General features: G+C 41.9%; 1 protein-coding gene across 1 annotated transcript; it reads left to right on the forward strand.

Annotated features, from left to right (window-relative positions):
- Positions 1-981: 981 nt before the first annotated feature.
- Positions 982-5,527, forward strand: dmrt2b (doublesex and mab-3 related transcription factor 2b). The gene is made up of 3 exons (XM_079506066.1): positions 982-1,832; positions 2,668-2,770; positions 3,819-5,527. The coding sequence occupies exons 1-3, from the start codon at positions 1,422-1,424 to the stop codon at positions 4,712-4,714; spliced, it is 1,410 nt and encodes a 469-aa protein (XP_079362192.1). The 5' UTR covers positions 982-1,421; the 3' UTR covers positions 4,715-5,527.
- The last annotated feature ends 11,128 nt before the right edge of the window (positions 5,528-16,655 follow it).

The raw sequence follows: 16,655 nt of genomic DNA on the forward strand, positions 1-16,655 counted from the left end.
TGACTCATGTTGAGTTTAGTATCATCACCCAATGTAATTCTTCTGCGATTTGGTCAAGTCGAAAATGTGCAGGCCAACAGACAACATGTGCGGTACTGCTGGTTACATTTTATTCAGTATTGCTTTTGTAATGGTGGTGTGATTTATGTAATTAGGCTTAGATATATTCTAGTGAATGTTTGTAAATGTGGCATAAATTATGCCTAATGACAATATGCTTAATAATAATAATAATCATAATAATAATCATAATAATAATAACAATTAGGTATTGTAGAAGTAGTAGGCTGTAGGCCTACCAACAGTAATTAACCGTGAAGAATGGACTGGAGCAGTGAGCAGAAGAAATTGCAGGTCTTAGAGAATCATGTCTTCATCGTCTTCCATTCAAAAGGTTTTCATAAACCCTTTGCATCTCTAAAGACCCTTTAGCAAGGGTAAATATCTGTGTGTGTTTTATGTCTTAATTATTCATTTTAGTCCCAGAACTATAGGCCTGCCTATACTGGAAACTCCATTAAGAGAATAAGAGAATGAATAATTCAGCAGATGCAATATGAATAACTGTTGACTAAATATGAAAATACAATTTTCTAGAACTCAGTATCCCCCCCCCCCCCCCAGGCACATGCTTAATTGGTCCATATTGAGTTTAGAGAAACAACATTTGCATAAGTGGCATATCCTACAAATAAATAGAATTACATGCTTTGCATTTCTCTCTGACCCACACGTTTTTCTATTCTATAGTGGTGGTAAGCATATTTGTAATACTATTTATTATTAGATTACTAATATCATGTATTATAAATTATAGCAGCACTAAAGGCTTATAGGCCTACGGGAGGACAAACATTAAACGTTTGTATTTATGCGAAATGTTGCTGCATTTCAACAGTATAGGCCTAAGCATTCTGAGAAAGAAAATGTCTGACGCACACATTTGACAGGCTGGTAGTTAAGGTTTCCACTTGTAAGATGAGAACTTTTAAGGTGGGTCGGGCAAGAAAGCAGGTATAGGGGCTAGGGAAGTGCATTTGCAACACTTGCGCTTTCCCAAACCTCTGAGTGAGTGGCTGTCCTGTGTCTGTGTGGGTCGATGCTTGCGCCCGGTCGGTCTCCCTCTTTCTTCTTAGTTTGGACCACCTCGCCTTGAACGTCAGAGAGCAGCTGAGCCGCGGCTTAACATTTCAAAACTCTGGCGGCAGAAGAACAAGAAGGCAACATTTCCACACACAGTAGGCTTAACTGGTATATGGGGCTAAAACTAAAAAACATACAGAATCAGGGTGTAGTCAAGGGTAGCAGTAGGCGAACCCTGGTGGTGTTTAATCAAATTGAGTTTGCTTGTGTGTGGTGACACGCAACATATAAGGAGGTAGGCTACGCAGTTGCAACGTGAGCCTGGAAAACGACCATACATGTCCACTCAGTTGGAAAGAGGCCTACAGCTAGAGACAGACGCGCAGCTTCACTCACTGAAATCTGAATTGGATGACGAAGAAGAGCTTGACGTGACCAGTCTTGACGGATGCCTGTCGCCCGACGAAGGGCGACACGGCTGCCACCAGGTCGGGGACCGAGGAGGAGAGGAAAAAGCATCATGCCCGGAACAAACACAGACAACGCGGCTGCAGCAGCAGCCTCAGCGAAAGATGACCCGGAGCCCCAAATGTGCTCGCTGTCGGAACCACGGCGTCGTGTCGTGTCTCAAAGGCCACAAACGCTTCTGTCGCTGGAGGGACTGCCGCTGTGCCAGCTGTCTGCTGGTCGTGGAGCGGCAGCGCGTCATGGCAGCACAAGTCGCCCTGCGGCGACAGCAAGCAGCAGAGGTGAGGACTGAGGAGAGAACAACACTTCGGTCATCCGGACTGAGTTGTCCTTTTGGCTTTTTTCTAACATATTTATGCTCACAAACTAAATACTAAACAGAATAACGAATGAGAAAGACGTGTGCATTATGTTCTCAAGCAAGAATATGTATTAAACGCTTTGTCTAGGATAAATAGATATCGTGTAAAATATTGTTGACAGTGAGCATACTTGCTATAATATAAAGTAGCCTAGGCCTAAGCTGACAATATTATCACTAATAATATTAATGTTGTAATAATTACTAATAATTACTGTAATAATAATTATTATGTTGAGGGGGAAAAGGTGACGATATTGAATTATAAATAGCCTACATTATTGAATAGGCTAATTGTATAACATTGAGAAATGTATGCTATTATACGATATTTTCTAGGAGCAACAATGTGATTTGTCAATAAAAAAGAAAGCTTAGCATATGTACAGTAGCCTACGGGTCATAGCCTAGTCTTTTGGCTATAGGAGATTATATAATTAGCTTGCATGTCAATTCAATCTTTTTTTCCCCTCTAATTTAAATTGTTTATAGACCTACAGGGCATAGGAAATATTCACCAATATACAATTGGTACTAATGAATTTTTGCTTGTGTTGCACCGCATAATGTGTATTAGAAAATGCATGCAAAAACCTACATTCCTCAATGTCTCACACTCACAGATCTTTTTTTAATATGAGGATTACAGCCTAATATAGTACAGTTCTGCTCTAATTTCTCTAATTACCCTAGAGAATACACACAATTATATAATTATGTAAGATGTCTGTGTCTCATTTCCATTTTGCTCCCAGGGAAAGAGAGGGGTCAGGTGTGTGGCTCCGATGCGAAGAACAGCATATCAGCGCTACACCAGAGCACCAGAGCCAAGTATCCTAGCTAAAAGCATCCTGCAGGGTAAGGTGTAATTAACACCTCCATTCTCATTAGCTCGTTGCCTCTCTAAAACAGTGATGGAAAAGTAACTGCTCTTTTTTAGGAGTCAGCTCTTTGATTATTGAATTTATTTCAGTGAATTAAAATGCAAATCTGACATTAATACATTTTGCTTAGTTGCCTTATCGATCATGGGAGACTATATGGAACAGGATTAAGAATAAAAAATATTGCAAGTTAAAGAAAATACTCACATGTTCTAACATTCATTTTACAACTCTTTAGTGGCATCCATTCCATATTATTTCCAATTCTTAAGGGCCATTCACACTGAGCACTAAAATTATAACTATACAAATATACCTAGTTTTAAAAATCGAGTTCACACCAACTATAAGAAAATACAAAATACAATGGTGAACGATATAGTTTTAGTTATCGTTATAGTTATAGCCTAGTGCTCAGTGTGAACAGCCCTTTAGGCCGATCGTTTTTGACTACATAAAATAAATATATATCATGACTTTTATGTTACACGTTTCAACTTTCAGACGTACCAATTTGCATTTTATTTCTTAAAGTTGCATAGACATGAAAATAATGGAATCACCATTTGCATTAACTGGTGATTTTGTAGGCAATGTTTTGATTTGAAGATATATTTTCCTTTTGGGAAAGAATATTTCACAATTTAATGAAAGCAGTGTTTAGAGGACCTGTTCAAGTGTCATTGGCTTGCGACAGAGGCATCTAATTTATCAAAACAAATTGCTGCTGTGAATGGCATTGTAACATGGTTGATCTTTTTCATAAAACATGGCCATTCTGTTCCATTACTGCAAAACATAGTGTGAATATAATAATATAATTTATTATGGACACTTTCCAATGCATCCCTCCTGGATCACAGAAGGGATCTTCTCTCTTTGTTGCATCTAGAGTCTAGACATCTGGAAGTGTATAATACAAATAACAAGAATAATATTAATACATTAGATTAGTTAGAATAATAATAATGAATAAAGAAATCAATTTATGACATCATCGGGTGACTCTACTTCCCATGCAGGACTAAAGTCAGCCGTACCACCACAGGAGGACACTCCCTGCTGGTCGATGCAGACACTCCGTGATGACCTCCACCTCTCCTGTCCCTCCGTCAGTGCCAGGATGAGGAAGAGGAGAGCTTTTGCGGACAAAGAGCTGGAGAGTGTGATGCTGGCACGGGAGTTGAGACAGAGAGACCTGGAGAGAGACCTGTCTTTATCTTCCTCTGCTCTCCTCCCCTTCCTTCACTGTCCAACACTGCCTGTTGCCCCTAGTCCTGGCCAACACTGGCACCCCCTCAGTGAAGACCCCATTGGTATAGGGGCATACACTTACACGTCTGTGTTTAAGTATAAGCCTGTGTACGAGTGTGATCTCAAATTCTGTCGGGAGGAGCTCTTCAGCTTGAAAGCCAGATCTTCTGTGGATGTCGGGTACCCTGCTTTCACACCCAAGGCAGGCGGAAACAAGGAGCTTGCAAGGGTCACGTCCGAGAGAGAGGATGGTGAGCACGACATCTGGAGGGGCTGTAAGAAGAGAGACTTGTCCCGCCCAGAGTTTTTCGACATACCGTTATTATTAAACCAGCGTCTTGAAAGTTACCGGCGTGTCACTTCAGCTGATCAGAACTGTGACAATGGCTTGTCAAAGCAAACATTACCCAGGCGAGAATTAGCTGACTTTAAAGGTGACATACAGTCCATTGTTGGTTTGGATCAGGGGATCCAGGGTGAGCCACAGGCCGGCACATCCAGCAGGACTTCAAACCTGGTGCCAGGTAAGGCTTGGTCGGGAGCTATTCCTGCCACCGTGGTCAGCCCTCACATCATTTCTGTCAAAAGCCCTCGCGCCAACTCAGTCAAATCTCCTGCTGTGAGGCCATTACCTTTCTCTGTGGAGGCATTGCTGAGGGCCTGAGAGACAAATGGAAAGCAGCGTGGCTCAGCTTTGTTACTGTGTGGACTAAGATGCCACCAACACTGAGGGTGTACAAATGAAAAACTGGCTGAACATTTACCATTGCAAAATAGTCTTTCTTTGAAAAAGGCTTGTTGCTGTACAATTGCACTTGAAGAGGTACAATACCATAGAGAAAGAAATATGTATAATTATAGGCCTATTTCATAAAAATGAAAAATGTATTTTGTTAATTATTTTCAGAATTAGTAAAAAATATAACAGCAAAAAGATGTATATGTATTATATAACTTGCTTGCCTGACACATTACCAGTCTATGCCTATGTCAAAATTTCCTTTGAACAATTCATCAAAAAATGTATTCCTTATGATCCTTCTTTATAAAAAAAAAAAAAACTCTTGCAACATGATGCTTAGATCTCTCTTACATCAAATATATTTTATTCTCTTCCACAAAGCAGAAATACTTTCATAAAACATGGTTAATGAAAAAGTCAAGTGCTGACTGAAGTCCTGCCCAGTTCTCTTTTTGTTACATTTCAAATCAAAGTGTGGATGTGGTTGGTTGGCCTCCGTTTCCGTTCTCTGGCATCACACTGTCAAAACAAACTTGGTGGTGCTCAGAATCCCTCTTAACTAAAAAGAAAACTAACAATGAAATAGAGCAAGGAGGCAGGTGGCTCACTAAGAGCCAGACACCCCCCACCAAAAAAACATAAACAAAAAACGAGCCATGCAATTCTTGTGACCATACTCTTTAACAAGGGATGACAGCAAACCCACAATATCTGACACGTCTGCTCATGTTTGTTCCTTTTTGTGTCATTTAGTGTGTTTGAGCTCAGCGCATGACATGCATTCAGCCAGACTATCATTATTGCTGTATAAATTTACACCCCACTCCGAGGAATGACATTCTATTCAGAATTCTATGCATTATCACCTCATCACACCAACAGACTGAGAGATGATGGGGAATAGCGGGACAGGCGGATGGGTGGGTGCCAGGGTTGCCTAGGCAACATTGTTCTTTATTGTACACCAAGCTTTGTTTGAACCGACATTTGATCTATATCCACATTGGGTTTGTTTTTCCTTCATTCCCTCTCCCGTGCTTGTTGTGCACTGTAATCTGTGAGATGTGGAGATCAGAGAGTTTAGACAACTCTGGCCCATGTGGCGTCAACACAGAGGCGATAGCACACTGCTCTGTCTTTTGTTTGCCGCTATCTACTGGCATCTCCAAATGCCCGCCTATCTCCCTGTGTCTCTTTCACAGACAGACTGAGGGATTGGAACAAAAGGAGAATGATGTCGTAAGCCTGAAAGCACAGAAATGTGTTCCGGGCGCCTTTTACAGTACTGTACAAAATCAGTGAGCATTATGCAGTATTAAGTGACAAAACGACAAGCGGTCGGGCAACACCGGGGATCTGTTTTATCCCCCACAATGCAGGGCGGTATTCATTTCTCATTTTCACTCATGTTTAATCATTCTGGAAGCACATGGTTGTCATTTAACTACTTGAACCCTAGTGTCCCTATTCTGACGGGGTCAACGTATCGCAATGCCATCATGCATTGTGAGCTTTTAGATCAGCTATTTTCAGAGAAGAGATTTAGTGTAGAAATGTCAAATTCACAAAAACATAGTTGTCATTCATGGATTTGAATATAGGGTTTAAGTGGTTAAGAGAGACTTCACACTGAAAATACCAGTCATGCTAACTATTTTCTTATTAGGACTACACCAGCAACAGATGAACTATATTGTTATGTATTCTTTAAAAAGATCAGAATCAGCATCTGAAAAAACATGCTATAGCTACTATATATTGACCTTTGTCTTTGAGGGCCAAGAGAGTATAGGAAGGGACAGCTGGAGAGGTATGTTGGACTAAGGCCAATATACCCTGTATGCTGACAAAGCAGATCAGACAAGTTGAAACACATTTCTTTATTTTTGTATTTGTTTGCGTTCTCAACCTCCTAAACCCTCTTCTACTCACCCACTGCCCTTTATCACCTACCTTTGTTCCTTCTTTCGTGCTTTCCCATTTCCATTTCAGCAGTATCGATTTCACTCTGCTTGCAGTAGAGAAGCTTTGCTTTGGCCCGGCTATGACTCTGAATTATTATTCATTTAAAATTAAACAAATCATGGATGTGGCGGATGGGATTACAACTACTGTAGTCATTAAAATCCTCACTGCTAATTTAACAAACCTTGTGGTTCAACTTGGGACCATTTTACACGACAAATAAAAGGAAAGTGTGTGTATGATGTAGGGGTAAAGGTAAGTGATAGTTTAGCCTACTGTTTCCCACAGAAAACTCTTTCTGTCAACCCACCAATAGCCCACCACTAACTCATGCATGATCTAACTAACTGATCATCGCCTATACTCATAGGCACATAGTACAGTACTACTAGTACTATAAACCTCCTACCACCTTATACTATTAATAATAATAATAGTATATTAATATTTAATAATAATATAATTATTATTATACTATTGATGGTAGCTCAGTGCAGAATGCAGATGTGCCAGGGAGGCAAAATGGTAAATAAAATGGTGCATTAACATGGCACTTGTGCTTCAAAATTCACACAACAACCTGCACATCTGAAGCATTTAGGGGTTCAGTTTCTTGCTCAACTACATTTCGATACTACTAGCCCAGGGGAGCCGGGGATCGAACCGGGAATCTTCGGATTCCAAGCAGCCACTCAACCTCCTGAGCCACTGCTGGCTTATTCTCATATGGGACAGGATTCCATGCTTGTAGCCATGTGTGAAGCAACCAGCAATCATGCTGACCGGTGCAGTGTGTAATCTAGCCATCAGTCAATCTGTGATTTCTTCCTTGACATCGGTGACACTGAGTAACATGGTTCAGGGGAAAGCCTTTGATCATCATGCCAGTTTCCCCTCACAGAATAAGAACGATATAGATTGGGTGCTTCCATGTGTAGCATGGTCTCCCCCGTAGGAACCAGCCAATAACAAGGCTGCGATTATATACTGGACAGTTCAGTTTGTGATAGAATATTTGGTGTGCCGTCCACCTCCCCACTCATTCTATGGCTATGGTGATGCAATAAAACTTATCATGGCTACTAAGCAAAGATATCACATAACATAATGCAGTTGGCACATGGGGTCGAATGTTCCACCTCTCACAGTCTCATGCATTGTCCAAATAATTATCTCCATGACAATATCAATTGTCTTTTTTGATGGCAGCTATCTTACGTGTAATGCGTATTATTGCGACCCTCAGGGCCGTAGCCGATCTATCCCCTTTCATTCTATGACACTTCCCCCCTGACAGAGTATCAGCAACATTTAGCATCAGGGTTCATGCTTTGATCCGTGTGCCAGCTTCCCTCGCTCTGCCCTGCCCTGCCCTGCAACTGCCCTGCCTGCTCCTTTGGTGTCTGGCAGCCAGGCCTGACCTAAAGGGCCTGGTGTCTGGTTACACTACAGCCAACCTGTGCCTGTGTCTCTGTGCCTGTGTCTCTGTGTGTGTGTGTGTGTGTGTGTGTGTGTGTGTGTGTGTGTGCGTGCGTGCGTGCGTGCGTGCGTGCGTGCGTGCGTGCGTGCGTGCGTGCGTGCGTGCGTGCGTGCGTGCGTGCGTGTCCATGAGTGTGATAACATTATGGGTGGTCTGCCCTCTTTAATGGCTACTTCACTTGACCTCTTTGATCCCAGTAAGAAAGCACAGTGTCACCTGCCGCACTTAACACACGTTCACTCCAACGCCACTCCAACGCCACTCCAACGCCAGGCCTGAGCCTCAGGCAAGTATCAAATGAGAAGAATCGAGTGTGCAGCAGCTACTTTACCACTTAAACCTTATACTTAGTTGACCGGGGTCCCCCAGGGATCTATACTTGGTCCACAATTTACAATTAGGCATTTAGCAGACGCTCTTAATCCAGAACGATTTACAGTAAGCAAGAACAAAAAGCATGGCAATACATCACATACATAAAAAGTAGTTATCATGAAACATGCGTAAGGTAAGAACGTAACAGTGGAATATCTATATAATGAAACTACATATAAACTATACTGTACTATACTATACTATACTATACTATACTATACTATACTATACTATACTATACTATACTATACTATACTAGTATACTATACTATACTATACTATACATAAAGTGCTATCTAAGGGGCTAGGGCAAGTGCTACAGGCCATGATGGAGTCTGAACAAGTGGGTTTTCAGACTACGGCGGAAGATTGGGAGTAAGGCTGCAGTTCTGATTGTAATGTCCCCTACCATCTTCCTCTACACCAAATCTCTTCACAGAAGATTTCGGCAAACATTTCTCCAGCAATAGGAATGCTAGGGTTCATAATGGTTAAAGATAGGTTGGTTGCATGAGCTCAAAACTAATTGATGTCACTCATTCATGTCACATCAGAAGATGATATGAACATCATCTAATAATGAGTTGTTCCTCCATCTTTACATCTGTCACATCTGCCTCATTCATATAAAACAAAATGTAATTGAAAGCGTTTGACAGGGGCACAGTGGTGCAGTCAGTAGCACTGTCGCCTCACAGCTAGAAGGTCCTGTGTTCGATTCCCGCTGGGGATGCTGTGGGTGCTGGTGGCGTGTTCTCTCCTCTGCATCATCAGTGCCCATACCCTGGGTGGTGGTTGCATGTTCCCCCCGTGTCCCTATACGGTATGCAGTACTACTAGTCCTGGTCTCTATACTGCCTCCCCCTGCCCAGCCAGGGCCGCTGATGGAGGGGAAAGGAACTGCTTGGTATAACGTGTTCCTTCCACGTGTTACAATCCAATCTCCCCTGTCAGGTGAAAAGAAGCAGCTCATGCATAGAAGGAAGCATGAGGTCAGTCCATTGTTCTCCCCAGGTTGGCAGAGGGAGTGTAGCGCCAGGAGTACGACTACCGGTAGTTGACTTATTATTTGGTGGTAATGTACATCATCTGCTCTGGTTGTTCAAGCACCAACTCTCACTTTGTGCCCGGATCTCCTTCTTTTTGAGTGGTGTAAACCACTCCTACAACTGGCTTTGTTAGTTTACGTGTCTGTCTGTTTGTCTGTCTGTCTGTTCGTACCAAAAAATATGGTCACCCAGTTCACACGGGTGTGATTTCATTACGTCAGACATTATGTCAGACCACAGCTGATCAGTCTATATAAGACCTTACACCACTCAGTTCACACGGGTGTGACTTTTTAACCAACACTCACTCTTCAATACCAAGTTCACACAGTCAGGCCATCAGAACGAATACAACCAGGGCCTAATAGAGAACAAGCATCTGGGCTGCCCTTTGACAGAGACATTCCTAATTGACTGTATTTGGGTTTCAGTCTCACCACAAGCCACCCTTCACTTAACAGAAGCCCAAACACACGAGCCCTCGGTTTCAAAGACAGCCCTGTGTGTAACCAAGTCTGCCGTGGTTGGAGTAGAAATTTCACAGCTTTAAAAACATCTTTGAAACAGGCAGGGTAGAGTTCTCTTCCCCCCTGCTGCCTGTACCCCTCCAACCCAACCACCCTGACCTGTACTGTTTGGGATTTTCCACACACTAGAGAGTGTGTGTTGTATGTGTGTGTGTGTGTGTCTGTGGAGCTCCCCTGCCTGTATTCCAGTAGCCTTGGGGCAGACCGAGTGAATAGCCCTCATGCCCGTGGCTGCAGCTGTGTAGCGATCCAGTTACCGTCACATGGTGCCACTTGGCTGCTGCAGAACCACCTTTGCAATATTAGAAAGCAAAGCAGACCACAAGTCAACTCCTTTTCTCACCTCTCTTTCACTCGCTCTCCTCAGTCTCTTGCTTCGTACCTCTCTCACGCATTCTCTCCCTTACTTAAACTTTCCTTTACAGCATTTGCTGTCTTTTCAACCAGAAAAAACGTATCTGTCCCTTTCTCATCAGTTTCTTAATTGTTTTCAAAAACAAATGTGAAGACAGAAGGTAATATGATTTCATCTTTTCAAATAGGCAAGGCAAATGTATGCTTTAAACAAAACGTTAAGCATTGAAACATTAAGACAGAGAGTTAACATGGGGTAACTGATGTTAATTAGTGTGATTGCAGCGTCTCTCCAGGCCAAACATAGAATGATCCCTTTTGTGGTCAGCTACACATAACCTTAGCATAACCTTCACAGCTTTGTACACCAGCTCAGTCCTCAGCCCTTTCACTTCATAAGCTTACACCAGCACATGCCATGCATGTCCAAGAACTTAATACACCAAGGGTGGCAGCAATAACATCAATGAAAAAAATAGCCCAGAGCCTCTGTCCTCTGAACCATTAGTGCAATATTTACGCAGCTTGGTTCGGATTCTGTTCTGTAGAATATTTTGGAAACCTAAACCAACGACCCCACTAACCACATTCCCACTTCTGGTAATCCAATCTGCCACAGTGTTATTCGCACCCTCATCTATAAACCCTGTGTGCCACTTATTGGCACCCTCTAAGAGTGATTGATTATCTCTGAAGCCTAGCTCGTAAAGGGAGGGGGTGGTGGGATTATTGACATATCAAACTGCGTTTTGCTGTTGAGATGGGACACTTTCAAGAATAACAGCCAGCAGGGGCAAAGTTAAAATAAAAGGTAAATGGTCCATTTAGCACCTTTCTCAAAAGCGCTTTCATTCACACACACCGATTGCGGAGGAAGCCATGCAATGAAGGCACCACCTGCTCATCAGGAGCAGTTAGGTGTTCAGTGTCTTGCTCAATAGGAGCCGAGGTTTGAACAGGAAACCTTACAAAAATGGCCTCTCTACCTCCTGAGTCACCGCCACCCAAAATGTTATTTGGCCAGAGGTCATTAGCAATCAGTGATAGGATAAAGCAGAGTGGCTTGCTAGCCATCATGATATCTACAGTAGGCTGGATGTATGTAACCAGCTGACATCGGCAAAACGTTTAGAACTGTATTTACTCTGACTTACTTTGTGCTAGAGACAGTATATGTGTGTGTGGATAATATATGCTGCTATTATCCATCTTGAGTTTCGGTGGAACTGCACATGGTATAGCCATTGACAGGGATCAAAGGGGCTTTTCTATTTCAGACTGCTGTTTTGACTGGCAGTGGAAGCGTTGGGAGATGAGGCGAGGACTGCCACTGTCTCTCTTTCCCAAATCACCTCCCTCTCTCTGCCAGTTATTAAATGTTTTCTCTTTGAAATAAAACACTTCCTCAAATTCAGGGATGAGTCCTGCTTTGATAGATGACCCTGACAGATCTCTCTCTCTCTTACTTGAATATGGTTCGGTTCAGAAATCCTCTCACACAAAAGCAAACTACCTGCGCGCAGCACGATTACAATCAAGAAGGTTTATTGCGCTTTTCCATGCTCCAGGTGACTCGCCACATGAAATTGACATGGCACGATAAGTCACGAAATCTATATTTTGACAGCGGTCTACGACAATCTGATCTTATCCCTGTGCTTCAGTTAACTGCTCAATTCAATCACATGACACTATAATTCATCAAGCCAGTCATATAGCAGGCTGCAATGATGTTGCATAAACACCTACAGATTTCTAAACAGAGTTCAATGTAGGGCAAAGCAATTGAAACAAGAAAAGAGGTGCAATACATCTGAAGGTTTTGTGCTGACATACCATTGATTAAATTAAAAGACATGGATCGGATGTTGAGCTATAAGCTATATTGTAAAGACAGGACAAGCAAGCACACAGTAAGATCAGCATCCATTTATTTATTTCTAAATCGGAGTTACCCTCAGAGTTAACACTGAGGACTTTACTGTGCATGAAAGTAGGCCTATACTCGTTCCCCTAATTCAGTGTTCATGCAGTTCTCTGTTCCTCTATTTCTCTCTAACCAAGAACCACACACACATACTGCACACATCATTTTGCACCCATTACGCTAGGAACCCCCCACACACCTGTATCTGGATAACCTGCTCTGTTAGACACACGCACGCACACACACACACACACACACACACACACACACACACACACACACACACACACACACACACACACACACACACACACACACACACACACACACACACACACACACACACACACACACACACACACACACACACACACACACACACACACACACACACACACACACACACACACACACACACACACACACACACACACACACACACTTCTGCACCCAAAAACCACTGATGGCTTTTTTCCCTGTAATATTTGCTCTGTAACACAAGCCATTCTGTCTTATGTTTTCACTTCAAACAAACCTATTAATCACCTTAATCGCCCTCAATTAACCCCCTCCCTCACCAGATGCTTGCTCCGCACGTCATGCCTGTAGCCGTTGGCTCAGTCACTCGTGCGGCCGCCTCCGCCAAACAGGTGATAAATCACCACCGCAAGGCAATCTCCGCCGCAGGATAATTCACATAATATCACGGACCCGGATGACAAAACATTAGCCACAGGGAAACAGAGGAAGCAGCCACAGGGAGGCCAATGGAAACCAGGGAAGCTTGCAACATAATGGTGTGAGCCCAAAGCCGTGCGTGTGCGTGTGTTGAAAAAGGGCTGGGTGGGGATGCAGGTGTGGGAGGCCATGCATCTCGGTTTGGGGGTTTTAATGTTAATTCCCTCTATTCAGGGAGCAGCTAGCTAGGGGATCGCTGGACAAGGCCCAAGGCCCATTGAAACATGCAGGAAAGACCACTCAGGAAATGTCAGTGTAGAGGGAATAAATATAGTAGAACCAACACATGAATCAGAGAACCAATTAGTACTGAAACGTTTCGGCAAACAGCCTTCTTCAGAGCAGATTAAAAAGTCACTTTTGAATCTGAAGGCTGTTTGCCGAAACGCGTCAGCTGAGAAATTGCGTCTGAGCCAGTCTTGCATCTTTTATCTTGGAGTGCCGCTTTCACCACTTTGTTGGTTTATGAGTTAAGTTATATTTAAAGCTGAGCACCCACCAGTTTCCAGAGGAAGCACACCTGCTTTTCTTTCTTAACCCATTCTGGGCGGGAACCCCTTTTGGTGTTCTAACCCTTCTGGACGGGAATCCCTCTTGGGGTTCTGTACAGTATGTACAGTATTCAAAAATAAAAATAAACTTTGATGCTGCTATATAAATATTTGAAGTTTTTCAGAAAGCTTAAGTCAGGATTTAGAGGGCTTTTTAGAATCATCCTCAGTCCAAAACCAATTAGTACTGTTGCTGGCTCAATTTGAAACAACTATAAGTTTCAAAGGCCACACTAAAGACTCTTCTCTTCTAAATGGAAAACGGGGAAAAAAGTCAAATGGTTCACCAATTTGAACCAACAAGGAATGTGCAAACAACTACGTTTATTCTTCTTCTGTCGTTTAGCAGTGTTACAACCGTAGATTGGGTTACTCACAAGGAAGCTTTGCCAAATGTTTGATATAGAAGATTAAAGTATGCTGTGCTTTGAACACTTCTGTACTGGGGGCCCTCTCCTGTTACAGCCCTGGAAAAGTTTAAACAGGGCCAGAGGATACCGGGTTTGCTTAAAGCTGCAATCCAGAATTGTTTTTATTATGTATGTGTTAATACATTATCACAAAACGCAAAGCAGTTGTGGTCTTCCATTGAGAAATTTACATCCCATGGTGGGGTAGGACCACACTACTGGTTGACAAGTGGTATTGCCTGAAACAAAACAGTAATTGGTGTCTTATTTTGCTGTTTCAGAGATGGTAACTCAAGATTACAATCAATGTAGTGCATGAGGAGGGAAGTAGCATGACGTTTTTAAAACTGACACTGATAGTAGGCAATCAGTGTCGATTTGGGAATATCAGGCTAAATGAATAGCAATGTCACCTGATAACTATCACATGCTATTCCAATATAAATTACTCATTGAGATCATATTTCACTAATCATTGAAATAATACAAGTAAAATCACTTAGATCTTGTAAGTCAGTTCTTCTACTTCCCCAAGACACTTGAGACTGTAAAAGGTCAGGCGGAGAAAGGAGATGACAGGTCGCACGTCTGATTCAAATGTATGGCCTTACTTCAGTGGCTCGCTCATGCTCTTTTAATCCTTATCTAACATGCACGTTGCCTGTGAACATGCTCGTATTTTTAGACATGGGAACTTCCCAATGCAACCAACCACAATGTTTGAATCGCTGGGCTCTCAGCTCAAGTGGAGCATTGTGATATTGTGGAGCTCAGTAGAGAATTGAACCAACACAGGCTACTAGCCTATACCCATTCAAGTGAATGGCTTAAACTAGAGGTCCTATCCGTACAATCTGAACTAGGAAAATCAGCTTTTTGCTTCGATGCCCCCACCACATGGAACACTCTAACAAACATTGAAAATTAATACCCCAATATCTTATGGTCAATTTAATAACCTGCTTTTGAACCTCCCTACCTCAATATGTAACTGTTTTTAACTTATGTTTTGTCTCAATGTCTGTATAATAATGTGATTTGTGTTTTATACCTACATGTCTTAAACTGTTTCATATAATGTATGTAATCTCGTCAGCATTGAAAATGAGGGAGAACCTCAATTGCTCTTTCGAGAATAAATAAAGGTTTCAATCAATACGTTTCAGTTGTAAGCCCTTTTGTTATAACAGCCACTGTCAGCAGTAAATATATCAACAGTTTTTATAAAAAGGAATATCTGTGTGAGGAATTCATCTGTAAATATAAATAACCATGCTTGTTTTGCTCAAACTGTTACTTGGAGTAATGTATAGATTAGATAGGTGTACTTAACGTATACTGTATGCATATACTTTACCTCACCATGCATTCTATTATACTCCTAATTCTGCAAAGCAGATTTCATATTCTCCATTGTTTCTGTGTTAGAGTTAAAGAGGGTTAGTTTCTTACCTGTACTATTACCTACACCTTTTTAATCTCATATTATCTTGTTTATTTTAATCTTTATTTCATTTCATTACAGTCCAGTATTATCTTTATTATTATTATTATTATGTTGTATATGTATTGCTGTTGTTAGCAGAGTTTAGTGGAACAAGCCAATAGTTCGCTGCTTGTATCTACCTGTCTGTATAAGCGAGAGACAAATAACTCCCTCTTGATTCTCCTGATTGACTCTTGAGAAAGTGCTTGACACTGTAGTCCAACCCATCCAATGGTTTTGCTATGGCAACAAGCCTAGTAGAGAGGCTGTGGTGACAGATGGCTTCATCCATATCAACCAATGTATGAGCATTGAAAGATCTGCCTCCGGATTAACGTTGGTATGGCTCCAGGGAGAGTTTACAAAGAGGTTTGTCATCACTACTGGGATCTTGTAATGAACATAAAGCCGGTCTGACAGTGGGAAGAACAGAGAATGTCACTCTATACTACAACCTATACAATAAACATGACATTTATAAGAATACAATTATATATTTGTGTTTGATAACCCTCCCAGCTTGGATATTCAACTAGAGCATCACCTCAATTGAGAAGTGCGTCAACAAACTGACACAACACGTTTTATACTTTGTTGTAGCCAACCATGCAAAAAAAAAGAAAAAATTGCCGATCTACAAGTTCTCAATTCATCGCACTGCACTGTGATAATAATAATAATAATAAGGCTTATTCTATTAATCGATAACATATATTAGTTTGAACTGTTGCATCTCTATATTCAACATACAAATAAATGTGGAACCTCTCTGTGGTCTTAAACGTGGAGCCTCTCTGTGGTCTAATGATGTGGTCCTAATGGTTAGACATGTGTTGTGGGGATTTAGCCATAAGTTCATGGCCCTAACAGTAGGCTATCTTTGAACCAGGGCAGGGGAGTGAGACCCTACATCCACACTTCAAGCTCCCATGGGCGCTCGTTAATGCTAAGGTCAATTGAAACTAGATGCAGTTGATATCCCCCAAGATCTCCACAATGCC

Source organism: Electrona antarctica (genome assembly GCF_951216825.1).
Source record: "Electrona antarctica genome assembly, chromosome: 7".
NCBI classification, from domain to species: Eukaryota; Metazoa; Chordata; class Actinopteri; order Myctophiformes; family Myctophidae; genus Electrona; species Electrona antarctica.

What these genes read in the sequence shown, in the direction of transcription:
- dmrt2b (XM_079506066.1), top strand. Translation starts at nt 1,422, where the DNA reads ATGTCCACTCAGTTGGAAAGAGGCCTACAGCTAGAGACAGACGCGCAG. An exon ending in GGCGACAGCAAGCAGCAGAG is followed by an intron (nt 1,833 to 2,667) that starts GTGAGGACTGAG and finishes TTTTGCTCCCAG; the next exon opens with GGAAAGAGAGGGGTCAGGTG. An exon ending in AGCTAAAAGCATCCTGCAGG is followed by an intron (nt 2,771 to 3,818) that starts GTAAGGTGTAAT and finishes CTTCCCATGCAG; the next exon opens with GACTAAAGTCAGCCGTACCA.